Source organism: Ahaetulla prasina, chromosome 17 (assembly GCF_028640845.1).
Source record: "Ahaetulla prasina isolate Xishuangbanna chromosome 17, ASM2864084v1, whole genome shotgun sequence".
Classification (NCBI taxonomy): Eukaryota; Metazoa; Chordata; class Lepidosauria; order Squamata; family Colubridae; genus Ahaetulla; species Ahaetulla prasina.
Window position 1 is genome coordinate 5,430,760 of NC_080555.1, and position 26,097 is coordinate 5,456,856.

General features: G+C 47.8%; 1 protein-coding gene and 1 long non-coding RNA gene across 4 annotated transcripts in view; one reads left to right on the top strand and one right to left on the bottom strand.

The window, feature by feature from the left end:
* Positions 1 to 1,031: 1,031 nt before the first annotated feature.
* Positions 1,032 to 24,655, bottom strand: FERMT3 (FERM domain containing kindlin 3). 3 transcript variants are annotated; one of them, XM_058160093.1, is made up of 15 exons: positions 24,531 to 24,655; positions 18,443 to 18,609; positions 16,203 to 16,436; positions 15,333 to 15,458; positions 11,690 to 11,858; positions 11,041 to 11,143; positions 8,628 to 8,735; positions 8,005 to 8,139; positions 7,017 to 7,066; positions 5,997 to 6,121; positions 5,491 to 5,597; positions 4,653 to 4,862; positions 3,593 to 3,717; positions 2,556 to 2,697; positions 1,032 to 1,248 (listed from the first exon to the last, which is right to left on the bottom strand). In XM_058160093.1, exons 2-15 carry the CDS (start codon positions 18,600 to 18,602, stop codon positions 1,069 to 1,071), a joined length of 1,974 nt encoding a protein of 657 aa, XP_058016076.1. In that variant the 5' UTR covers positions 18,603 to 18,609; positions 24,531 to 24,655; the 3' UTR covers positions 1,032 to 1,068. The 3 variants fall into 3 exon arrangements, with proteins under 3 accessions (XP_058016076.1, XP_058016075.1, XP_058016077.1); XM_058160092.1 differs by lacking the exon at positions 24,531 to 24,655 and adding an exon at positions 21,842 to 23,088; XM_058160094.1 differs by lacking the exons at positions 15,333 to 15,458; positions 16,203 to 16,436; positions 18,443 to 18,609; positions 24,531 to 24,655 and adding an exon at positions 14,539 to 14,600.
* LOC131186480 (uncharacterized) overlaps positions 8,736 to 26,097 on the top strand; it is a 30,735-nt gene continuing 13,373 nt past the window's right edge. The window contains exons 1-3 of the long non-coding RNA XR_009152376.1: positions 8,736 to 8,870; positions 11,119 to 11,196; positions 18,486 to 18,640. This is a non-coding gene — a long non-coding RNA (uncharacterized LOC131186480). The remainder of the gene's footprint in view (positions 8,871 to 11,118; positions 11,197 to 18,485; positions 18,641 to 26,097) is intronic.

Sequence of the window (26,097 nt, forward strand, 5' to 3'; positions counted from 1 at the left end):
CCCAGGCCATTCTGAGAAAGAATAATCACATGGGGAAGAAAGCGTTTTCGTGAAAAATCCTCTTTATAATCCCCTCGAAGACAATAACACAAAAGCACGCAACACAATCCACCTATTTCCCCCCCTCCCCCCCACCGCACACCGTACAAAAATAACAAAAAGTACCTGGATCCCAATTTGCATTGGGTAAATTCCTGAGTTTCTCGGAGGGGGAAAGAGTAAAATATTGTCCATATTCTTGGCAAGATATTTGAATATTTGAAACAGTAAAAAATTCTCTGAACTCTGCTGTCGAGTCCTGGTTGCGAGCTCTCAAATTGCCTGCTTGGAAAATACTAAAACAAAACAAAGAACAGCAACGCAGCCATCGTTAAATGTAACTTTTGAGTCCTTTGGGAAACTTTTTTTCTTGACTGAGGACAGTTCTCTCCTCACTCCATCGTGTTCATAATTGCTTTAAAAGTCTTTATGGATGCCTGGACTCCAATAAGGGCCTTCACATCCCTGTAAAACGTAGACATCAGCTGCTCTTTGGTGGCAGACTCAGACAGTGAGTAGGTTGGAGAAGAACATGGGCCAGTCCTGGAGTCTGGGGAAGGCTCGGATGAGGGCTCTGCGTCGGAGGCAGAGATGGGGACAGGGCTGGCTAAGAGTCTTCAGCTGCCTTCGGAGTCAGACATCAGTAGGGCAGAAGAACAGCTGGAGCTTGTGTGCGCATGTGCAGAGCTGCTAGGAGAATGGCTAAAGAACAAGGATCGACTCAGGAGTAAAGCCACAGGAGTGGACAGTGAATGGCCCCTCCCATAGGGAATAAAGAGGAGCGAAAGTGGAAGTGGAGTTCGCAGGAAACAATTAGTTCGCTTAATTGGTTCATGACTCCTTGCCAAGTATTGAAGATATTGGCCTGGCAGCTCTCCAAGCCAGAGAAGGTCTGTGACTGTAAATTCTCCCTTGAAAGACTTTGCTGGATGTGAATGAGAGGAATTCACAGAAACTTAATCAAAAGGGTTTTTCATGTGGTTGGGGGGTGGGGGGAAGCCTAGATCAGAACACTTGGTAGGAGAAACATCAGAGGGCTTCATGGCCCCCTGTCAACTTGTGGAAGAGCTCTTCATTCAGCGTCTGGCTTCGGTCAGCTGTCCGAGTGGACAGGAAGATGTAACCCCCGATGTATTCGTGGACCGTCTTGCAGCCCGCGGAGATGCAGCTGAAGGCCACGTTGATGTGCTCGTCGAATTCAATGGCCACCTAAGGAAAAGCAACAGAGAAAGGTGGTTTTTTTTTTCTTTTTCAAACCATTGGTGTCAGGCGTAGAAGACCAGGTTCACGCCAGACGGGGCAATCGGACCGCTTCATTGCTAAGAGCCTGTGCCCAGGAACCTTCTCCATTTTAACAATCGGCATTTGCTTGGAGTTAAGTAAGGCTCAACGGAATTCGAGGGAGGGTTGGGCTTAGTTTGCTTGTGGCCACGTAGGGATGCTAGTCTGATGCCTCTTTTGACTCCGCCCCCAGTTTCTGCCATTCCTTCTCCCACAGTTTGGTCCCTTGCAGTTGATGTGGCCATCTTGAGATGCTGAAGGTTGGTTCTTTTTAGGCCACCCCTGTGGAAAGGTGAGATCCCCTGCATGGGTTCCATCTAACATCAGTCGTCCTCGACTTACAGCCGGGATTGAGTCCGGAATGACAGTCGTAAATCATGGTGACCATTAAGCAGGTCACCATATGACCGTACCTGGTTTATGACCTTTTTTGTGTGTGTGTGGCAGTTGTTAAAAGGATCATGAAGCAATTGCTGCGATCACTAAGGGAATGAGACCGTAATTAAGCAAACCTCTTTTATTCAATGGCTGGGAGGTTTTACCGGAAGGCGGAAGTAAATGGTGGAAACTGGCCCAAAATGGCAAAAATGACTGTGGGGCCCTGCAAGTGACAGTAAATGTGACTGCAGGGTGTGTGTGTGTGTGTGTGTGGCTGTCGTAACTTTGAAATCGGGTCATAAATATCTCTGGGGAGGTCCGACGTAACTTTGAATGGTCACTGAGTGACCGGTCGTAAGTCGAGGACTACCTATACAAGGGTGAGGAACATGGGGCTGACAAAGAGCGTAGGTAGTCCTTGGTTTACAACCACAATTAAGCGAAACATTTTTGTTACTAAGCGAGACAGTTCAGTGAGTTTTGCCCCATTTTACGACCTTTCTTGTCAGAGTTGTTGAGGGAATCACTGCAGGTGTTAAATGAATCTGGCTTCCCCATTGACTTTGCTTGTCGCAAAAGGGGATCACGTGACCCCGGGACACTGCAACCGTCATAAATACGAGTCAGTTGCCAAATGTCTGAACTTTGGTCATGTGAGCCAGGGGATGCCACAACGGTCGTAAGTGTGAAAAAGGGCCTTAAGTCTCTTTTTTTCAGTGCCGTTGCGACTTCGAACGGTCACTAAACAAACTGTTGTAGGTCAAGGGCTACCGTACTCCCCCTAGTATCGGCCACTGTTTCTGGGATGAGCCAAATGAACAGAATTCAAATCCTCCCCTCCTTCGGCATGGGCTCACCTGGCGAATGTCCCAGTTGACGTTCCACTGACGCATGTTGCTGTACCGCCACGTCTTTACCACATCCCCGACGGCAAGGTCAATCCGGATCAGGCGGTTGTTGGCGATCCCCAAGATTTCGTCTTTCCTGCTGCCTTTGAACCTACGGGCGAAATGCGGGCGTCCAAGAAGAGCACCCCCACTTCCCATCAGGGGAGGCTTCCTGGTTCAAAAGCTAAAACTGGGCTTGCTTCTGTTGTTGTTGTTGTTTTTCTTAAGCCACAAAGAGCCAAACATCTGGGCCATTTTATCTTTAAGGATAAAATCAGTGCTCGAACGGAGCCACCGGGAACCTCGGTCAAACAAGCAAATGGCACTCAAGGGATGGATGGGTTTTCCAAGAAAAATGGCTGCCCCAAGGTGTAAGGTAAAGGTAAAGGTTCCCCGACTCTAGGGAAGGGAAGGGAAGGGAAGAAGGAAGGAAAGAAGGAAGGAAGGAAGGAAGGAAGGAAGGAAGGAAGGAAGGAAGGAAGGAAGGAAGGAAAATTTATCTTCTATTGGTCCCTTCCAGACTTGGTTAACTAACTGGTGGAAAGAAGGAAGGAAGGAAGGAAAAAAATTATCTTCTATTGGTCCCTTCCAGACTTGGTTAACTAACTGGTGGAAGGAAGGAAGGAAGGAAGGAAGGAAGGAAGGAAGGAAGGAAGGAAGGAAGGAAGGAAGGAAGGAAGGAAGATTGGAAGGTCGAATTTCCAAGAAGTATATAAATTGCAGGAAAGTTCTTTGAATGATACCTTTAGAACCAATCAATCAAATCTTGGAAACCATGAAAAAAAATGTTCATCCTTCATTTATCAATTCATTGATTTAAACAGTTTCTTCCAGGTTTCTTAGCACCTGGGCTTCATTGCCGTGTATGAAATGAACGGCCAGCAGACTCCCGTTCCCTCTGCTGACAGCCTGTCTTGTCTCCCATTCCTTTCCCCCAAACTCTGACACTGCTCAAAGGCCACCCACCTTCTCGGGAACAGGGGGAGAAAAATGGAGCCATTCCTTACCTGACCACGAAGTACGAAATGCCGAAGTCAGGGAGGGACTGCCAGGCTTGGATGAATTTCATCTTGGCTTCAACCAGGGAGTGCTGAGAGACATTCTGATAGGCCTCAAGGATGCGGGGAGTTAACTGCAAACATTTAAGAGAGATCAGAGAGAAACAGATGGAAGGCATCAAGTCCCTCTTTCTACCTGCACTCTATGGAATCTTCCAGAACAACAGAAAAATGCACTGGAATAAAGAAGGGGGAAAAAATACACAACTAACTCCTTCGGGAGAAGGGTGGTATAGAAATTAAAATATTGTTGTTGTTGTTGTTGTTATTATTATTATTAACTATGGAAATGTATTGTGTGCTCAGTGTCAGCGCGCAGAGTATCCCTGGCCTGCTCTCAAGTTGCCATTGGCAAGGGGGATGGGAAAACCAACTTGCAGCTACGGCGAAGCAGCACGGCAGCCAAAAAACAAAAGCACATTCCAGACATCTCTTTCTCAAGGCTGTCTCTCGGGGTTACCTACAGCGGCCAGAGGGGAGATCTCTACAACCTGCAGAACTGCTCTGTTGGTGAATGTGACTGATGAAACTCCCTGGGGAGAGGGGGCGAAACAGGGTCAAGCCTGGGTCATAAATTACGTGGGGTCAGAGTTGGCTTCACTTGGAACCTGCCAACACGAAGCTCCTAATAAATAACTGGATTTCTTTTGAAGCCTGGCTCGAGGCTCATGATTTAATTAGGGCATCGGTTGGAATGCTACAGGCAGCCCTCAACTTATGACCAGAATTTCCATTGTTATAAGCTTCCAATGGACAGTTGGCCACATTCTGTCTTATCTGATACCATGAATGGGATATAAAGTGAGGAGGAAGAGGAAGAGGGAGAAGGAAGCGGCATGATAAGGACAACTTCAACTTCGCCCTGGATTTCTCTTCAATTCTGTTTACCACTCTGAGCAACCAGAACTGGTTGGATCCAACCGCCCTGTTCATTTCCCATGATCCTGACACAGCGTCTCTCCAGGGCATTGTGGGAAATTACAATGCCCGCCTGGAGGACGAACGATACCTGCTTAGGTTTGAACTTCTTCTGGTAGCGAGGAGACACCAGCCATTGGGTCCCTTCCGTCTCTGCCGTGAGGGACATTTCCGGGTTGGTCTTCTGCAACTTCAGGAAGGAGAGAATGTTCTCCTTCTCGGCTTGGTAGGACGCGTCTGCCATGGTCTTCCCTTTCGCTGCCAAACGGCAGCCGGCCATCCAACTGGCGTATTGCTGCTCCTGGTTAAGAACCAAGGGAGAGAAAGATGCTTCAACCATTCCTAAAGGTAAAGGTTCCCCTTGAACATATGTGCTAATCGTTCCCAACTCTAGGGGGCGGTGCTCATCTCCGTTTCAAAGCCAAAGAGCCAGTGCTGTCCGAAGACAACTCTGTGGTCATGTGGCCGGTATGACTCAACGCCAAAGGCGCACGGAACGCTGTTCCCTTCCCACGAAAGGTGGTCCCTATTTTTCTACTTGCATTTTGTACCTGCTTTTGAACTGCTAGGTTGGCAGAAGCTGAGACAAGTAATGGGAGCTCACCATGTTACGTAGAACTAAGGATTCAAATCGCTGAACTGCCGATCTTTCGATCAACAAGCTCAGCAACCACCGAGCCACCACGTCCCCATTCAACCATTCCTACAGCTTTATAATACAAGCTCTCCAGCTGTATGACCTCCACCTATGGTTGTTCTTCTATATTTGAAGTCCCGACACTCCAGCTTCTGAGATACTTGAGTTAGATCTTGTATTTGAGGTCCAACAATGGAACCAAGGTTGGTACCAGCAGAACATCCGAGGTTCTTGCCCAACTCTTATTCTAAACTTGGCTTCCTTCCCTCCCTCCCGTCTTCGCCTCACTCACGTCTGAACATCTCAGATGTATCTCGCTCATTCCATCAGGAGAAGGGACCAGCAACTTAATGCAGAATTTCTGGCCAGAGATGTTGACATCTGGCACTACTTCACAGCCTGGGTGAAAGAGAAAGACAGTAGAACTCTTCAGGATCGATAAAAGTGTTTTGAACACGACATGGCCTGTGGTCCGACCAGCCCCAAATTTTTAAGTGATCTGTGTCTGAATTACTTAAAATTTCCACTACCGGTTCGTACGAACCGGTCTGAACCGGCTGATCTTGGGTCTCATTTTCCATGGTTGTCCATGGCATCCTGGCTGGAATTGAGAAGCTTACTTGGACACCTTCGTTTAGAAATGATCTGCTCTGTGAACATGGTCTACTCTGGCTGAGGACCGACAGGTTCTTCTCCAGATCCTTTCAGCCAACGAACTCCAGGTTGCAACCGAGACCATTGAGATGCGAGTAGCCATTGGATTCCGCCATCTTTTCCTTGATAGGATGATCGACTCACCTTTCAGGTTGAGCTGTTGGACAGGTTCTCCCAACGTGTCTTCTGGGCTCTTGAAATACGAGATGGTCGTTTCTTTGAAAGTCACCCAATACTGCTTATAACCTTTCAGGGTCAGTTTGCGGGGCCTGGGAGAAATAAAGAGAGATGAACAAAATGGCTGGAGAATCACAGAGTTGTGGAGTTGAAGGCATCTCCAAGGATCATCTACTCCAACTCTTCAGCGTGCAGGAAAACCAGTTCAACCATCCTCAAGAGGTGGATGTCCAAACTTTTCCTATAACTTTTGGGAATAGAGATTCCAAAACTAATATAGCAGTATTTCTCAACCTTGGCAACATACAGACTTCAACTTCCAGAATTCCCCAGCTGGCACGCCAGAATTCCCCAGCTGGAACCAATTAAGCGAACTAATTGTCTCCTGCAAACTCCACTCCCCTTTCGCTCCTCTTTTATTCCCTATGGGAGGGCCATTCATCGTCCACCTGTGGCTTTACTCCCAAGTCGACCCTTGTTCTTTAGCTGTTCCCTGCTCCTGGCAACTCTGTGCATGTGCACACTGGGAACAGGCTCCAGCTGTTCTTCTGCCTCACTGATGTCTGATTCCAAAGGCAGCTAGTAACTGGGAAACGGCCCTGGCTCCCTCTCTGCCTCTGACGCAGAGCCATCATTAGAGCCTTCCCCTGACTTCAGGACTGGCCCATGTTCCTCCCCAACTTCCTCACTGTCCGACTCTGCCACCAGCTCTGCTGGCTGCTGGCGGGCCACAACACTATCTTCCAAAAAAGCGGTGAACATATCTCCAAAAAATTAAAGAAAAACAACCATCATCTTCCTCCATCCTAGCTTTCTCTCCAACCCTGTATAGTTCGGAGCAATCTTACATCGGGTGAGGGCAATGGGTGTGTTAATCCGACACAAGCTTGGGAGAACCTCTGCTTTTGCTCAGTTCTTAAGATTGGCTGCGGAAAGCCAGCGTGGCATTAAAAAAAAACTTAGCCAGGTATGTTTAAAAGGACGAACCTGAAGATTCGAAGGTGATCCTTCAATTCTGGGATGGCTGTCAGACTGTCCTAAAGAGGAGGCCAGAGGGAAACAGACAAAAAAAAAAAAACATTATTGTATTTCTGGATTACTTTAAAGCAGGGGTCTCCAACCTTGGCAACTTTGAGACTTGTGGACTTCAACTCCCAGAGTTCCTTAGCCAGCTTTGCTGGCTGAGGAATTCTGGGAGTTGAAGTCCACAAGTCTCAAAGTTGCCAAGGTTGGAGACCCCTGCTTTAAAGCAGTGTTTCTCCAACCTTAAGCAATTTTAAGATATGTGGACTTCAACTCCCAGAATCCTCCAATAAGCCATGATCCTTGATTAGGGTTTGACTAATCCAGGATTGTTGCAGCAATTATGCTTTAGATGAGGCGGGGGGTGGACAACTATGGTCCCTTTACGAACTGGGGACTTCAACTCCCAGAATTTATATTATATTTATATACATTTACATATTATATGTATTATTAATATATACATTTATACCTTATCTAATCTAGTTATATACACTTCCTTTGTTTTTCTATACATTTGTGCTATGAAGATCAGAGATCTCAAAATAAATAAAATACAAGTCATCCTTGACTTACAACCATTCATTTAGTGACCATTCCAAGTTGCAACGGCACTGAAGAAAGTGACTTAGGACCATTTTTCACACGTGCAACCTGTTGCAGCATCCCCATGGTCACGTGATCAAAATTCAGACCACTTGGCCACTGACTCATATTTATGACGGTTGCAGTGTCCCGGGGTCATGTGATCCCCTTTTGCGACCTCAGTAGGAAATCCAGATTCACTTAACAACCATGTTAATAGCTGCAGTGATTCACTGAACAACTGTGGCAAGGAAGGTTTGTAAAATGGGGCAAAACTCACTTAACAACTGTCTCAACTTAGCAAGAGAAATTTTGGGCTCCGTTGTGGTGGCATGTTGAGAGTGTCCTGTAAAATCTTGGTCCTTACCAAAACATTCGGAGTTGGGGTTGACCCTTCCAATTTGACCTCCAAGTTAGCCAAAGCTTTGTCTAAGTCATCCAGGCCGGATTCGCTGGACTGCTCCACAGGAGCGGCGTTCAAGGACAGCTGGTTGATGCGATACTAGGACAGAGCACAGATGACGCTTAGGCCCATTGTAGGTTTTCCAGCCCTAAGGCATGGGATAATTATTATTAAATGGGACTGTCAACTCGCAAAGGGCTGCTTGACAGTTGCCATAAGCAAGAGGGATGGGAAACCGACGAAGCAGTTTGGCAGCTGAAGAAACAGAAGCACATTCCAGACACATCTCTCTCAAGGCTGTCTCCCAGGGTTACCCACAGCAGCTGGAGGGGAGTGATCTCTACAACCCGCAAAATTGCTCCCTTGGCTAATGTGATTGATGACACACCCTGGGGAGAGGTGGGGGGGGAAACAGGGTCATGATTGGGGCGTAAATTACGTGGGGTCAGAGTTGGCTTCAGTTGGAACCTGCCGACATGGACCTCCTGATAAATAGCTGGATTTCTTTTGAAGCTTGGCTCGAGGCTCATGATTTAATTAGGGCACATTTTTTGGGGGGGGTGGGGGGGGGGAAGGGTCCGCATTACTTGTAAGGCAGCGAAGACGATCATCTCTTCCTCCGTGCAATCAGTCTCTTCCAGCAGCACCGACCAGCGGGCTTGTTCGTACATCTGGTTGATCCGGACGACGTCGTACTGCAAGGAGGGGAGGACGTTTGGTGAGACAAAGCAGAAATTTAAGCTTTTAAGGCTCACCTCTGTTGCAAACGCCGGCAAATCAGGAACTTGACTTTCTCTCACGGGAGACTCTAGGACAGAAGTACCTATGAAGTACGTATTAAAAATACGGTAGGGATAGAAGAAAGTATTTGTAGCTTAAGTGTTGAATCGTGGGGTCCTTGGGGCTTTCTGAGCTGGGTGGTTTTCTTGAAGACGTTTCGTTACCAAACGAGGTAACATCATCAGTGCTGGAAGGGAATGGGGATTGTGGAGTGGAGGAGAAGAGAAGGAGGAGGAGGATTGTAGGGCTCTTGATGCTCTCTGAGCTTCGTTGCTTTCTTGAAGATGTTGCATTACCAAGCTAAGTAACATCATCAGTACTAGTAGGGAGTGCGGTGGGAGAAGGAGGAGGAGGAGGACTGTGGGATACCTGGTGGTCTCTGACTTTGGTTGTTTTCTTACAGACATTTCATTATCAAACTAGGTAATATTATCAGTGCTATTAGGCAGCGGGGTTTGCTGTCACAATCAAGAATCAAACAATACCCCAATGAAGCAACTACCAACTCAGACAAAGAAAGTAACAGGAAACAGCAGCAGGAAACTTGATTCCCAAATCAAGGAATCGCAAAGTCCATTTCCCACCAACAGGACAAGCCATCTATATATAAAAACAGAGAGCAGCAAGCCCCACTCTTTTCTAGCACTGATGATGTTACCTAGTTGGGTCACGAAACGTCTGCGAGAAAACCGCCGAGTTCAGAGACCGCCCACCCACCCACCCACCCATTAAAATATGACCACCGTGAAGTCCAGATCTAAAAAGAGAATTAAAATCTTCTTTTCCAAACAGCCTCATTTTTTTATTATTATTATTATTATTATTATTTTTTACATCTCGGACAAACGGAAGGGAAACACGCTTCCCACGTTGGCAGGAAATCAAACGATTTGCAGTTCTGTAAAACAGCTGCGGGAGTTGTTTGTTATTACCCAACACCGTTGAAGCCACGTGTTTTCTCTTCCCTTTCGAAAGGATTGCTTTGCGCTAAATATATATACATATTCCCCCTTTGAGACTTCCCTGGCAACCGAGAGAGAAATGTTGACAAAAATCACATCTTCATTTGACCGTGGGAAATAATCAGGGGGTGGGCTTCAAAAATTTTAGCAAAAGGTTCTCTGCCCAGTTGCTGGGTGGGCGTGGCCATGGTGGGCGTGGCCTAGTCAGCCTCCTGCACCATGGGGGGGGCAGTTTTGCCCTCCCCGGGCTCCAGAGGCTTTTCTTGAGCTTCCAGGAAGGCAAAAACAGCCTCCCCAGGCTCCGGAGGCCCTCTGGAGGCTGGAAACAGGCCGAACTTCTGGTAGGCCCATTTTTCGCCCTCCCCGAGCCTCCGCCTGCATCCAAAACGGTCCATGTGGGGATTCCTGGGAGAGGAGGGCAGGGTGGGGCAGCCAGGAGTGGGATTTGGGGGTTCTCCAAACTGCACAGAATCTTAGCTAGATGTTCTCCCGAACCCCTGCGAACCCCCAGCAGCCAACCTCTGGAAATAATCTAGAAATGGGCAGGAAATTTTGAAAGCACTGTTTTCAAAGAAACACACACGCACACACACACACACACACACGATTGCCACACAGGTGGGCCTTTCCCTTATCGGGAATGCTGAAGTCCAGAGCACAACGTATGAAACGTTTTGAGTGTATTTTAATGCTTTCCTGCCTTCGAGTCATGAGGACTAGGAACTTTGCCTTGCAAAGTCCCCCCTTGTTGTCATCTGATCTGTGAGTTGAGTGGGGACTGATTCAGGGGTGAAATCCAGCAGGTTCTGACAGGTTCTGGAGAACTGTTAGCGGAAATTTTGAGCAGTTCGGAGAACTGGCAAATGCCACCTCTGGCTGGCCCCAGAGTGGGGTGGGAATGGAGATTTTGCAGTATTCTCCCCTGCCACACTCACCAAGCCACGCCCACAAAACCACACCACGCCCACAGAAGCGGTAGTAAAAAAAAAATGGATTTCACCACTGGATTGATTGAGCCTGCATGGTTGTAACAACAATTATACCTTAGATCAGGGGAGGGCAACTATGACCCCCTTTACGACCCTGCTGGCTCAGGAATTCTGGGAGTTGAAGTCCACAAGTCCTAAAGGAGCCACAGTTGCCCACCTCTGCCTTAAATAAAAGCAGAAAGTGGAGGAAAATACCTTTGAAGTTCCCTAAAATAAGTAAAAAACAAAACAACAACACCCAAACATATTATGTGCCTGAAAATGTTCACCTTTGGTTCCAGATCGAAAAAGCTGTAATACTTGAAGCGCAGCCATAAACACTCCTGTTCTTTTACTTCTTGTTGTAGCAAAGTGCGAGACGAATCCAGCCATCTAGAAAAAGAAAAAGAAAAAAAAGAGGAGGAAAAATGAAGAATTGGCTAAATGTAAGTACAGGCAGTTCTTGACTTACGACCAACAATTGTGCTCGACATTTCCGTTGCTAAGCAAGCACCGTTGGTTCTGAGAGCTTCGCCCCGTTTTATGACCTTTCTTGTCACAATTACCTAAGGGAATCCCTGTAGTTGTTAAGTTAGTAACATGGTTGTTAAGTGAACCAGGGGATCACGTGACAAACCCCCCCCCCCCTTCCCCGGGATGCTACAACCGTCATAAATATGAGCCAGTTGCCAAGGGTATGAATTTGGATCATGTGACCATAAGGATGTTGCCATGGTCGTAAGTCTGAAAAACGGTCACCAGTTAGGTTTTTGAGTGCCGTTATAACTTCAGACAGTCGCTGAATGAATGGTTGTTAAGTCAAAATCTATCTGTATTTATTTGACTTCTAGATTTATAAAGTTACACATAGCCCCTAGGTCCCTTCCAACTCTGCTATTCTATTCTATTCTATTCTATTCTATTCTATTCGTTTCTTACCTGCTGTTGATCTTGGTCTTTTCCACAAGGGATCCCGGTCGGTGCATTCGGACAATCTGCTCGGGGGTCAGGTTCGTCTGGCTGACCGACAGCATCCGATAGCAGTCCTCGGTTTCGGCGCTATCTGAAAAATGAGCAGGCATCCCACGGAAAGTCTGTTGCTCTGCGCCTGGGATGATGAGGGAAGAGAAAAAGAGAGAGGGAGGGGGGGGTCAGGGGTCAGTGTCCATCCCCAGATAATCCTTGGTTCAAGCAAATATAAGTAGCCCTCGACTTACAACAGTTCATTTAGTGGCTGTTCAAAGTTACAAATGCGCTGCAAAAAAGTGACTTATGTGTTGTGGTCCGTCAGCAGCCTACGGAGCTGGCAACGGAGTCGGACAGCGATGAGGCTGAGGTGTGGCCAGGGCCATCGGGGAGTGAGGTCCGGACTCCAGAGCCTGCAGAGGCTGACAGTAGTGAGGCAGAGGAACAGGAGGAGCCTGTTCCTAATGCACGCATGAGAAGAGCTGCCAGAAGGCAAGAGCAGCTCAAGCAGAGAGGACGACTCGGGAGTAAGGCCAGGAGATGATTGGCCCCTCCCATAAGGCTTAAAAGACCAGCAATGGTGTTTCGGCTTTGCCGGAAAACCGCGTTGGTAGCTGCGTCTTCTGCTTCGTCCTCTGCTTTGTCTATGACTTGCGTTTATTTTTGTGACTTGTGAACTTTTGCCAAGAAAGGCCTTTAGCAGTTTGCCTAATTGGACCCAGGTTGGCGATAGGACTGAGGAATTTGTGTTGGGAGGCATTTGTTTTAATTTGAGTTGAACGACGCTGGGAATGAAGTGATTCTCAGCTGTTCGAATAAAGTTTGTTTACTTTTTTTTTTTTCTCCACGGACTGAGTTTCCTACTACCTCCTTGGGCCTGGGTCACAACATTATGACTCCTTTTTCACACTTACGACCGTTGGAGAATCCTCACAGTCGCGTGATCAAAAAATCCGGATGCTTCAGACGCACTGCAGGTGGCTAAGTTAGTACAGGTGGTCCTCAACCTGTGACCACAAACGAGCCCAACGTTTACGTTGTTTAAGGGAGAAATTCGTTAAGTGAGGAGCTTTGTCCCCTCTTTCAGATTTTTCTCTGTTAAGGGAATCACTGCGGTCCTTCAATTAGTCCCGCGGTTGTTAAGTGAATCTGGCTTCCCCACTGACCCAGGAGGTCGTAAAAGGGGATCACGCGACTCTGGGACGCTGCCACCGTCATAAATGTGAGTCCATTGTCGAGCATCCAAATGTAAATCACGTGACCGCGGGGATGCGACAGTGTGAAAAAGCCCCTTTTTTTCAGTGCCGTTTTCCAACTCCGAACGGTCACTAAATGAGCCGTTACAAGTCGAGGACGACCTGAAATACAGTTGTTAAATGAATCTGGTTTTCCCATTGACTTGGCTCGTCAGAAAGTTGCAAGAGTGGATCACGTGACCCCCCGGGGCACGGCAACCGTCACAAATAGTGGCCAAGCGGCTGAATTTTTCATCACTTGGCCATAGGGGATGCTGCAGAGGTCGTAAGTGTGAAAAACGGTCCTAAGTCACTGTCGTTACTTGGAACGGTCACTAAATGAGCCGTTACAAGTCGAGGACGACCTGAAATACAGTTGTTAAATGAATCTGGTTTTCCCATTGACTTGGCTCGTCAGAAGGTTGCAAGAGTGGATCACGTGACCCCCCGGGACACGGCAACCATCACAAATAGTGCCCAAGCGGCTGAATTTTTCATCACTTGGCCATAGGGGATGCTGCAGAGGTCGTAAGTGTGAAAAACGGTCCTAAGTCACTGTCGTTACTTGGAACGGTCACTAAGTGAACTTTTGCCAAGAAAGGCCTTTAGCAGTTTGCCTAATTGGACCAAGGTTGGCGATAGGACTGAGGAATTTGTGTTGAGAGGCGTTTGTTTTAATTTGAGTTGAACGACGCTGGGAATGAAGTGATTCTCAGCTGTTCGAATAAAGTTTGTTTGCTTTTTTTTTTTTTTCCCACGGACTGAGTTTCCTACTACCTACTTGGGCCTGGGTCACAACATTATGACTCCTTTTCACACTTACGACCGTTGGAGAATCTTCACAGTCGCGTGATCAAAAAATCCGGATGCTTCAGACGCACTGCAGGTGGCTAAGTTAGTACAGGTGGTCCTCAACCTGTGACCACAAACGAGCCCAACGTTTACGTTGTTTAAGGGAGAAATTCGTTAAGTGAGGAGCTTTGTCCCCTCTTTCAGATTTTTCTCTGTTAAGGTCCTTCAATTAGTCCCGCGGTCGTTAAGTGAATCTGGCCTCCCCACTGACCCAGGAGGTCGTAAAAGGGGATCACGCGACTCTGGGATGCTGCCACCGTCATAAATGTGAGTCCGTTGTCGAGCATCCAAATGTAAATCACGTGACCGCGGGCACGGCAACCATCACAAATAGTGCCAAGCGGCTGAATTTTCATCACTTGGCCATAGGGGATGCTGCAGAGGTCGTAAGTGTGAAAACGGTCCTAAGTCACTGTCGTTACTTGGAACGGTCACTAAATGAGCCGTTATAAGTCGAGGACGACCTGCAATACAGTTGTTAAATGAATCTGGTTTTCCCATTGACTTGGCTCGTCAGAAAGTTGCAAGAGTGGATCACGTGACCCCCCGGGGCACGGCAACCGTCACAAATAGTGGCCAAGCGGCTGAATTTTTCATCACTTGGCCATAGGGGATGCTGCAGAGGTCGTAAGTGTGAAAAACGGTCCTAAGTCACTGTCGTTACTTGGAACGGTCACTAAGTGAACTGTTGCAAGCCTCTATATGTGCGCACACACAAAGTGGTGGTGCCCTCACTTGCTGGCAGCCGGACGCTGGTGAGGTCATAACTCCGAGCCGTGGTCTCCTCTTTCTCCTTCTGCTTCGTCCTCTGCTTTGTCTATGACTTGCGTTTATTTTTGTGACTTGTGAACTTTTGCCAAGAAAGGCCTTTAGCAGTTTGCCTAATTGGACCCAGGTTGGCGATAGGACTGAGGAATTTGTGTTGGGAGGCATTTGTTTTAATTTGAGTTGAACGACGCTGGGAATGAAGTGATTCTCAGCTGTTCGAATAAAGTTTGTTTACTTTTTTTTTTTTCTCCACGGACTGAGTTTCCTACTACCTCCTTGGGCCTGGGTCACAACATTATGACTCCTTTTTCACACTTACGACCGTTGGAGAATCCTCACAGTCGCGTGATCAAAAAATCCGGATGCTTCAGACGCACTGCAGGTGGCTAAGTTAGTACAGGTGGTCCTCAACCTGTGACCACAAACGAGCCCAACGTTTACGTTGTTTAAGGGAGAAATTCGTTAAGTGAGGAGCTTTGTCCCCTCTTTCAGATTTTTCTCTGTTAAGGGAATCACTGCGGTCCTTCAATTAGTCCCGCGGTTGTTAAGTGAACCAGGGATCACGTGACCCCCCGGGACACGGCAACCATCACAAATAGTGCCCAAGCGGCTGAATTTTTCATCACTTGGCCATAGGGGATGCTGCAGAGGTCGTAAGTGTGAAAAACGGTCCTAAGTCACTGTCGTTACTTGGAACGGTCACTAAGTGAACTTTTGCAAGCCTTTATATGTGCGCACACACAAAGTGGTGGTGCCCTCACTTGCTGGCAGCCGGACGCTGGTGAGGTCATAACTCCGAGCCGTGGTCTCCTCTTTCTCCTTCTGCTTCCGTTTGTCCTTCTCTTCGGGCGCCCGCAGCAAGGACAACTCTTCCGGGTGACGGATGGCTGCAACAGGAAGTTAGCAAGAAGTTAGCCCCGCCCCCCCCTCAAAAAGAACTCAGACCCCAAACTAATCATGGGTGGAGACAGGCGGGGTTGGAATGTGAAGGGAAATGGCTGGTTTATCTATTTCCTAATCCAGGGGTCTCCAACCTTGGCAACTTTAAGCCTGGCGGACTCCGCCTCCCAGAATTCCCCAGCCAACTTTAAGCCTGGCGGACGTCAGCTCCCAGAATTCCCCAGCCAACTTTAAGCCTGGCGGACTCCACCTCCCAGAATTCCCCAGCCAACTTTAAGCCTGGCGGACTCCACCTCCCAGAATTCCCCAGCCAACTTTAAGCCTGGCGGACTCCGCCTCCCAGAATTCCCCAGCCAACTTTAAGCCTGGCGGACTCCGCCTCCCAGAATTCCCCAGCCAACTTTAAGCCTGGCGGACTCCGCCTCCCAGAATTGTAAAGTGTGAGAGTTGGTTTTTGGTACCTCTTATTGTTTTGTGTACTTTGTTTACTATTTTTTATTATTTATTGTTACTGGCCACGCCCAGCCAGTCACCTGACCACCAAGCCGCGCCCACCAATTAAGCCACGCCCACAGGCAGGGAATTTTTTTAGATTTCACCCCTGCTTCAAACCGCTGCTAAGCCATTGGTCGTAAGTTGAGGACTACCTGGGCAGCTGCGATTCCCATCTCTACTCCATGCCATCCTTTCGGTGCCAACCCCGTAGCTTGGCATGATGTTTCCTTACTCACCGAGTAGCCTGCAAAGATCACAAACGGTGCGGAAGACGGGCTGGGCGAAATTGGCTCGGACCCGGACGCTGCTACGGTTGGGCAGGAAAAGCAGCACCGGTTTATGCTGCGGAGTAAAGTGGAGTTTGGCGTCGGCCAGGATTCCGTATTTATCCAGGCTCCAGTTCGTCTTCAAGAGCCAAAGTTTCTTCTGCTCCCACCACAAGGCGTGATCTGACCAGTCCTTCTGAAGTTCTGGAGAACGGAGACAGTAAGAGAAAACCCATCGGATTGGGAAAGCAACAGGGAGCAAGTCAACGAAGGGTTTTGATCAGTAAGTAAAAGTAAAGAGTCCCCTTGCACGTATGTGCTGTCGTTCCCGGCTCTAGGGGGCGGAGCTCATCTCCGTTTCAAAGCCGAAGAGCCAGCGCTGTCCGAAGACGTCTCCGTGGTTATGTGGCCGGCATGACTCAACCACAAAGGCGCACGGAACGCTGTTCCCTTCCCACCAAAGGCGATCCCTGTTTTTCTACTTGCATTTTTTTTCGTGCTTTCGAACTGCTAGGTTGGCAGAAGCTGGGACAAGTCACGGGAGCTCACCCCGTTACACAGCAGCACTAGGGATTCGAACTGCTGAACTGCCAACCTTTCAATCGACAAGCTCAGCGTCCTAGCCCCTTGAGCCACTGCGTCCCTTTTTCATACATATATACATACATACATACATACATAAATACATACATACATATATTTTCTGAGGTTTTCTCGGGTGTTTGTATGTAGGTCTTTAGTTATTCGGGTTTTCTCCCACGTAAAATTGGAAGTGTCTTGGCAACGTTTCGACGAAGTCTCATTCATCATCTTCAGGCTGGTGTTTACAGCTTCGTGCTTCTAGGAGCAAATTGCTGCTTGAAGCACGAAGCTGTAAACACCAGCCTGAAGGTGACGAATGAGACTTTGTCGAAACGTTGCCAAGACATTTCCAATTTTACATGGGAGAAAACCCGAATAACCAAAGACAGACAGATAGACAGACATATATACATATACATATACATATATATATGTTTTCATAGATTTTCACGGGTATAGGTATGTTGGTCTTGGTCCCAGCTATATGCCTTCCCAATGGGCGAGAACTATAACTCCCAAGATTGTCCGTTCACCCAGTTATTAGCTGAAGATGGTGAGGGAGAAATGTTTTTTTTCTCTCCTCGCGAGAGAGGAACAAATAACTTGCAAGAGTTGTCCTGTTCTATTCCCCCCCACACACACTCTTTCCGTTCAAAGACTGTTAAAATAGAGGCCCAAAATTAAGGAACTGCTGGAAATAATTTACTTCCGGGCCTGGTTATCATTTTCCAGGGTGTAAACGAATAGTATCAGCCCCCTGTGGTTTCAGGACAATATTTTCCACGGCTTATCTGGAGAAGACAGGGGTCTCTCAAGGAGGAAAGGAGACCACAACCCTCCAGCTGAGTCACAGCCCTTTTCCCGTGCAGTCCGCCATTTTCCTTCATGCTGGGGGATGTTTTAGCTAGGAGGAAAAATTGAGGGTTTTGCAGGGTCTCCCGCTTGAGGGGGCTTCTTTCAGTCAAAGGAAAAACCCTACGGTATAACCTAGGCAGACCTCGACTTACGACTGTTCAAAGTTACGACAGACACCCTTATGATCCAGTTGCCAAGTGCCCAAATTTGGTTCACATAACCGTGGGGAATTGCTGCTGCTGCTGTTGGAAATTGCGAGGAACAGTTGTAAAGTTAGTGCTGTTGTAACTCCGAACGGTCGTTAAACAGACGATGGGTAAGTTGAGGATTTTATGTGTGTAGTACACTGGGAGGGTTTCTTAATTTTGAAGGGTCCTTGATGCTCTCTCTGAGCTTGGTGTGTTTTTTTTCTTGCAGACGTTTCTTGACCCAACTGGGTAACATCATCAGTGCTAGAAGGAAGTGGGGGTTTGCTACAAATCATCCTTCTAGCACTGATGATGCTACCTAGTTGGGTCAAGAAACGTCTGCAAGAAAACCACCAAGCTCAGAGAGAATCAAGGACCTCATAGTTGTTATCCTCTTCCTCCTCTCCTCCTCCTCCTCCTCCTCCTCCCCTTTTCCTTCTCCACAATCCCCACTTCCTTCTAGCACTGATGATGTTACCTAGTTGGGTCAAGAAACGTCTGCAAGAAAACCACCAAGCTCAGAGCGCACCAAGGAGCCCTCCTTTCAACACTGAGTTACAAATATTCTCCTTTATTGGTACTTACTCAATTTGTCTGCAATCTGTAACATGATGCCTCCTATATGCAGGCTCCCGGAGACTCGGAGTGTGATGGGCTCCGCCTCAGGTCCCAGGTCCTCCACGAAGACCCTGAGCTCCCAGGAGTCATCAATATACTCTCCGCTCGCTGTTTTTATGCCAGCCATGGTGGTCCTTAACAGAGAGAAGAATGAAGGATGAAGAGGTAATGGGGGGGGGGGAAACCCAGATCTCTGACGCATCAGCCTGAAACAGTTTTTCCCAAATTCTGCTGCTTTACGATAGGTGGACTTCAACTCCCTGAATTCCAGCATGCTGACTGTGGAATTCTGGGAGTTGAAGTCCAGCCATCTTAAAGCATGCTGGCTGGGGAATTCTGGGAACTGAAGTCCACCCATCTTAAACCATGCCAGCTGAGGAATTCTGGGAGTTGAAGTCCACCCATCTTAAAGCATGCTGGCTGGGGGATTCTGGGAGTTGAAGTCCACCCATCTTAAAGCATGCTGGCTGGGGAATTTTTTTTTTAATTATTTCATTTTGTCACAACAGTATACATAAACATCGACATAAAACAACAGCACATCATAAAAGAAAAACATATAAGCAAAAGTATGCAACAACTATGTTAATTTGATATAATGAAAGGGAACAATAGGACAGGTACGGTAGGCACTTTTGTGCTCATATGCACGCCCCTTAACTTAACTTAACTTAACTTCTGGGAGTTGAAGTCCACCCATCTTAAAGCAAGCCGACTGGGGGATTCTGGGAGTTGAAGTCCACCCCTCTTAAAGTTGCCAAGGTTGAGAAACTCTGGCATAGAGGCCCAAGTATCTAATTCAGCAGAATGGGCTGTGGCCAGTTTAAAGGAAATGAGAGATCCTTAGTTGTTTTCTAGGTAAAATCATCAGCACACCCCCTCCTCCCTTCTAGCACTGGTGGCGTTACCTAGTTTGGTAATGAAATGTCTTCAAGAAAACCCCCAAGCTCAGAGAGCACCAAGGAGCCCTCATTTCGAAATAACAGAGTTGGAAGGGACCTCGGAGGTCTTCTAGTCCAACCCCCTGCTCAAGCAGGAGACCCTAGGCCATTTCAGACAGACAGCGATGTCCGATCTCTTCTTAAAAACCTCCAGTGTTTCAACCAGGAGCTAACAAACAGTCTGTGAGTCAAATCAAATGAACACACAGCTGTGTGTTATATTAATTTTTGCTCCAAAAGGCGCATTAGGGCTTATCTTCTGCTTAGGTCTTATTTTAGGGGAAATACGGTACTAAATGCATCCATCTGGCTGACAAATCTTAACTTAATTTTTTTTTTATTTTGAATTTATATCCCGCCCTTCTCCGAAGACTCAGGGCGGCTTACAATGTGTTAAGCAATAGTCTTCATCCATTTGTATATTATATACAAAGTCAACTTTTATCCCGCAACAATCTGGGTCCTCATTTTACCTACCTTATAAAGGATGGAAGGCTGAGTCAACCTTTGGCCTGGTGGGACTTGAACCTGCAGTAATTGCAAGCAGCTGCTGTTAATAACAGACAGACTTAGTCTGCTGAGCCACCAGAGGCCCTTTTGGGGGGGGTTAGGGCTTATATTACAAGCATCCTGAAACATCATGCTAGGACTAGGTGGCTCAATGGCTAAGACACTGAGCTTGTCGATCAGAAAGGTCGGCAGTTTGGCGGTTCGAATCCCGAGCGCAAGTCTCCTGCGTGAGCAGGGGGTTGGACTAGATGACCTCCAAGGTACCTTCCAACTCTGTTACTGTTACTTATTTTCCAGTTGGGTCCTATTTTGCCGGGGGGGGGAGGGGACACAGGGTAGCAGGAATATCCTCTCAACCCATAGCATCCTAACCCAGCCTCTCCAGGTAGGGCTTCGCTCAAATATCCCCGATCCGAATGCCAACCTAGTGGCTCATCCCCTTCATCGCAGGTTGGCACACCCAGACCGCTACGCCACCAGCCCTCACCCGCTGCTGTGTGAAAACGATGCCAAACCTCTCTGCCAAATTTGCCTTGGAGATTCCCTCCTGTGGGCAATTTAAAAAAAGGGGCCAAATCTTTCGTCTCGATTCTTCCAGCTAAACTCCCCCCCCGCCCAACCCACAGGTTCCCGCTGGAATCCGTCTGGATTATCCCGAATTGCTCGAACCCCTGTGGATGAATGGCGATTAGGGGCGGTTGGGTTTTCAACCGACGGACCCCGCGTTTCTCCCACCAAGGAGTTAAAATCCAGGAACACGTCTGTCTTGCGGGAAGTGACTCAGAGGTCTGCGTTCTGTGTTACTCACTTGAATGTGGCTTAGGTGTGCCTTTGACTAAATACACCCGCTTCGCTTTGTGTACCTACTACATATCTCCCCACATCCACTTCAGCACAGACTCTCCGCTCGCTGTTTTTATGCCAGCCATGGTGGTCCTTAACAGAGAGAAGAATGAAGGCTGAAGAGGTAATGGGGTGGGGGGGGAAACCCAGATCTCTGACGCATCAGCCTGAAACAGTTTTTCCCAAACTCTGCTGCTTTACGATAGGTGGACTTCAACTCCCTGAATTCCAGCATGCTGACTATGGAATTCTGGGAGTGGAATTCTACTCATCTTCAAGCAGGCAGGATAGGGAATTCTGGGAACTGAAGTCCACCCATCTTAAACCATGCCAGCTGAGGAATTCTGGGAGTTGAAGTCCACCCATCTTAAAGCATGCTGGCTGGGGAATTCTGGGAGTTGAAGTCCAGCCATCTTAAAGCATGCTGGCTGGGGAATTTTTTTTTTATTATTTCATTTTGTCACAACAGTATACATAAACATCGACATAAAACAACAACACATCATAAAAGAAAAACATATAAGCAAAAGTATGCAACAACTATGTTAATTTGATATAATGAAAGGGAACAATAGGACAGGAATGGTAGGCACTTTTGTGCTCATATGCACGCCCCTTAACTTAACTTAACTTAACTTAACTTAACTTAACTTAACTTCTGGGAGTTGAAGTCCACCCATCTTAAAGCAAGCCGACTGGGGGATTCTGGGAGTTGAAGTCCACCCCTCTTAAAGTTGCCAAGGTTGAGAAACTCTGGCATAGAGGCCCAAGTATCTAATTCAGCAGAATGGGCTGTGGCCAGTTTAAAGGAAATGAGGGATCCTTAGTTGTTTTCTAGGTAAAATCATCAGCACACCCCCTCCTCCCTCTCTCTCTCTCTCTCTTGCCGATTGAAAAAATCCAGAAATGTAGTTTGATAAATTTTCCCCGGCTAGTTTTGAGTTTGCACAGAGCATCACAAGCCGCACACCACAAAGGAAGGTTTGCTAGAAAGGGTGGCGGGATGGAAACCTTCATTGTTTTCAAAAGACAAACAAACTTTGGAAAGGGGGGAAAAAAATGTAGAACGTACCTTCCCCGCTTCGGTCTTCCCCCCTGAAGTTTTTTCCAGATCTCCCCAGCTGGATTCGAAAACACGTCCCCGGGGAACCACCACCGCTGGCCTTTTGTTCTAGCCCGCCTCTCCCTGCAGGTCTTTCCCCAATTAAGGGCGTCTTCTTTGCACCCCACCCCCCTTGCAACTTCCTCCCTGCTGCGCTGCCTCGGAAAAAAACCAAAAAAAAAAAACCTGGTGACACACAAGAGCATTTTTTTTAGCGCCAGAGGCTTTGAGTAAAATCTTGCATATTTTGCAAATCCAGCGCTATTTACAAACCTCCCAAGGCATCCTTGACAGGGGAAGGAGTTATGCTTGCTATTTTACTGGGACATGCTCAAGTTACCAAGAAACGGATTTTAATATAATATATCTAAAAAAAAGAGACCGGGTTGTGCGAATTCCAATGTTGGAAAAGGAAATTCTGCTTTTTGAATATCGTTTTTCCCTGTGTTCCCCTTCTCGGCTTTCTCCTTCCGGAAGACAGGTCGTTCTCGACTTACGACCATTTGTGTCGCAACGGTTCGAAGTTGCAACCGCACTGGGGAAAAGCAAAACAAAACACGGGCTTACGACCGGTTTCTCACACTTAACGACCGTCACAGGCTATCAAAATCCAGACGCTTGGCCAACCGGTTCGTTTCGTGACCATTCACGAATGGTCGACGATAGCTTTTCACACTTAATGACCGTTGCGGCATCCCTACCTTCACGTGATCCAAATTCAGACACTTAGCAACGGACTCATATTTATGACGGTTGCAGTGTCCTGGGGCAGAGGTGGGATTCAGTGACCTTCCCTACCAGTTCGCAAATGTTCGCTCGCACGCCCCACCTCTGCACATGGGCACGACCTTCTGCGCATGCGCAGTAGTCGTGCATTCTGTCTGGGCAGGGGTGGGGGAGCCTCCTGCAGTCGCCGCTACCGGTTCGCACGATCCGGAGAGAACCGGCTGAATTCCACTACTGTCCTGGGATCACATGATTCCCCTTTGCAAACTTCCGACAAGTGGATGCCACCTAACAACCAGGTTAATTAACTTCGAACAACTGCAGTGACTCGCTTAACAACCGTGGGAAGGTCGTAAAATGGGGGCAGAACTCACTTAACGAATGTCTCGCTCAGCCGCATAAATTTTGGGCTCGGTTGTGGTCGTAAGTGGAGGACTTGTACTGCTTTGTATCCGTCTACGATCTAGAAATCGGGTTAAACCACAAAAAAGGAAGTTTTCCAGGATGCAAGATCTTCAGAAACCGATCGCGTTCTGAACTTGTTCACACATTTCGGAGAAGGAGCGGGGAAAAATAGCTCATAGATCATCACATCCGGTTGATGTGTCATTTCGCCTTTCGTCCTCAAAGCCGTCCTCAGCCTTTCTCACGGACTTTTTCATCTAGATTAGGGGTCTTCAACCTTGGCAACTTTAAGCCTGGTGGACGTCAACTCCCAGAATTCCCCAGCCAGCTTTGCTTGTTGACGTCCACCAGGCTTAAAGTTGCCAAGGTTGAAGACCCCTGATCTAGATAACAAACGGTGGTGAAAACCTCTTATATTTCAACCCGGGTTTTTCCCCCCCTTTTTGCACATAGCAATAGCGAAACACAACCCAGTTAAGCTTTGGATGTGCGATAAGATGCCGAAGTTCGAAGAAAAAAAAAAAAAAACCCGACGACGTCACAAAGCTAACCTTGAAAGAGCCAGGAGTAAACCCTGATGTATTCCTTGACTTACGGCCACAATGGAGCCCCAACGTTTAGCTCGCTAAGCGAAACGTTTGCTAAGGGAGTTTTGCCTCATTTCAGAACCTTTCTGGCCACGGCCAGTGGTGGGATTCAGCCGGTTCGCACCTATTCGGGGGAACCGGTTGTTAACTTTCTACGCAGTTAGGAGAACCGGTTGTTGGAAGAAATCTTCTGTTTTTTTCCACTCTAAAGGGCTAATCCTGTAAGGAAGGCAGGAAGGAAACATTCCGGTGGTGTTTCTAGCCTGATCTTTATCGCCCTGCTTACAGAAACTGCCTCTCTGGTTTATTTACTTATTTATTTATTTAATCATATTTTTATCTCCCAGGGGACTCAGGGCGGTTTACAGCCAAGTAAAACATACATATAAGTACAAGTTAAAACCCCAATTTAAAAAACTTATTAAATACGGCGAATATATTTGCTAAGGGTCTAAAAAGAGTCTTGTGTTTGAGCATCTTCCTTGCTCAGCAACTCCCCTGAGGCTCCTGAAGTTTGGAGAGCAGCTGCCTTCCTTTTGCCAGCCCCCCCCCCGCCCCCCCAAGATTGGGGCATCTGGAAGGTAAGGTGCTCCTGAAGATGGAGGCTCTGTTAGAAGGCAGCGGAGAGGATCGGAAATAAAAGAATTGGTCCATTTGCGGAACCTTTCTCCCCAAGACCTTCGGAAAACAGCCAAGGATGGTGCGTAAGGCAGTAAGGAACCCCCCCTCCCTCCCTCCCTCTCTCTCTCTCTTTCTCCCCGATTGAAAAAATCTAGAAATGTCTGATAAATTTTCCCCGGCTACTTTTGAATTTGCACAGAGCATCACAAGCAGCATACCACAAAGGAAGGTTTGCTAGAAAGGGTGGTGGGATGGAAACCTTCATTGTTTTCAAAAGACAAACAAACTTTGGAAAGGGGAAAAAAAAATGTAGAACGTACCTTCCCCGCCCGCTTCGGTCTTCCCCCCTGAAGTTTTTTCCAGATCTCCCCAGCTGGATTCGAAAACACGTCCCCGGGGAACCACCACCGCTGGCCTTTTGTTCTAGCCCGCCTCTCCCTGCAGGTCTTTCCCCAATTAAGGGCGTCTTCCTTGCACCCCACCCCTTGCAACTTCCTGCTGCGCTGCCTCGAAAACCAAAAAAACCTGGTGACACACAAGAGCATTTTTTTTAGCGCCAGAGGCTTTGAGTAAAATCTTGCATATTTTGCAAATCCAGCGCTATTTACAAACCTCCCAAGGCATCCTTGACAGGGAAAGGAGTTATGCTTGCTATTTTACTGGGACATGCTCAAGTTACCAAGAAACGGATTTTAATATAATATATCTAAAAAAAGAGACCGGGTTGTGCGAATTCCAATGTTGGAAAAGGAAATTCTGCTTTTTGAATATCGTTTTTCCCTGTGTTCCCCTTCTCGGCTTTCTCCTTCCGGAAGACAGGTCGTTCTCGACTTACGACCATTTGTGTCGCAACGGTTCGAAGTTGCAACCGCACTGGGGAAAAGCAAAACAAAACACGGGCTTACGACCGGTTTCTCGCACTTAACGACCGTCACAGGCGATCAAAATCCAGACGCTTGGCCAACCGGTTCGTTTCGTGACCATTCACGAATGGTCGACGATAGCTTTTCACACTTAATGACCGTTGCGGCATCCCTACCTTCACGTGATCCAAATTCAGACACTTAGCAACGGACTCATATTTATGACGGTTGCAGTGTCCTGGGGCAGAGGTGGGGAGCCCTCACAGAAAAGGCCCTTCCCCTGGGTGTCGCCAGCCGGCACTGCCTGGCTGATGGCACCCTGAGGAGTCCCTCCCTGTGAGAGCGCACGGGTCGGTGGGAGGCAATCGGTGGCAGCAGACGGTCCCGTAAGTAACCCGGCCCAATGCCATGGAGCGCTTTGAAGATAGTTACCAAAACCTTGAAGCTAACCCTTGTTACATTGTAACAGCTAAGGCGAAGTGCCCATCAACCTAAGTGACATCGAGTTGACCATGTCACATGACCACCAAGCCACACCCACCCAGCTGGTCATTAGGGCAGAGAACCGGTTGTTAAATTATTTGAATCCCACTGCTGGCCACGGCCGTTAAGTGAACCGCTGCAGCTGTTAATTGACTCACACGGTTGACCCAATTAACAGCGGTGAGTCTGGCCTTCCCCATTGGGGATCGCGTGCAGAATTCAGCCGGTTCTAACCGGTTTGGGGGAACTGGTAGTGGAGATCACAGGTGCTCCCCCCCCCCCGCCCCGACTGTATGCCGTCCTATTTAGGCACATTTTCGAGGCCGGGTGCATGCATGGAAGGGACGCAAGTGAGGAAACTTCATTTGCAAGGCCGGGCGCATGCGCAGAAGCGCCTGTGTGCGCAAAGCAAGAGTGAGTACGGCGAACCGGTGGTAAGAATATTGGAAACTCACTGCTGATCACATGACTCCCCGGAGAAACCGTCATAAATAAGAACCAGTTGCCAAGCCTCTGAATTTTAAATCATGAGACCCACGGG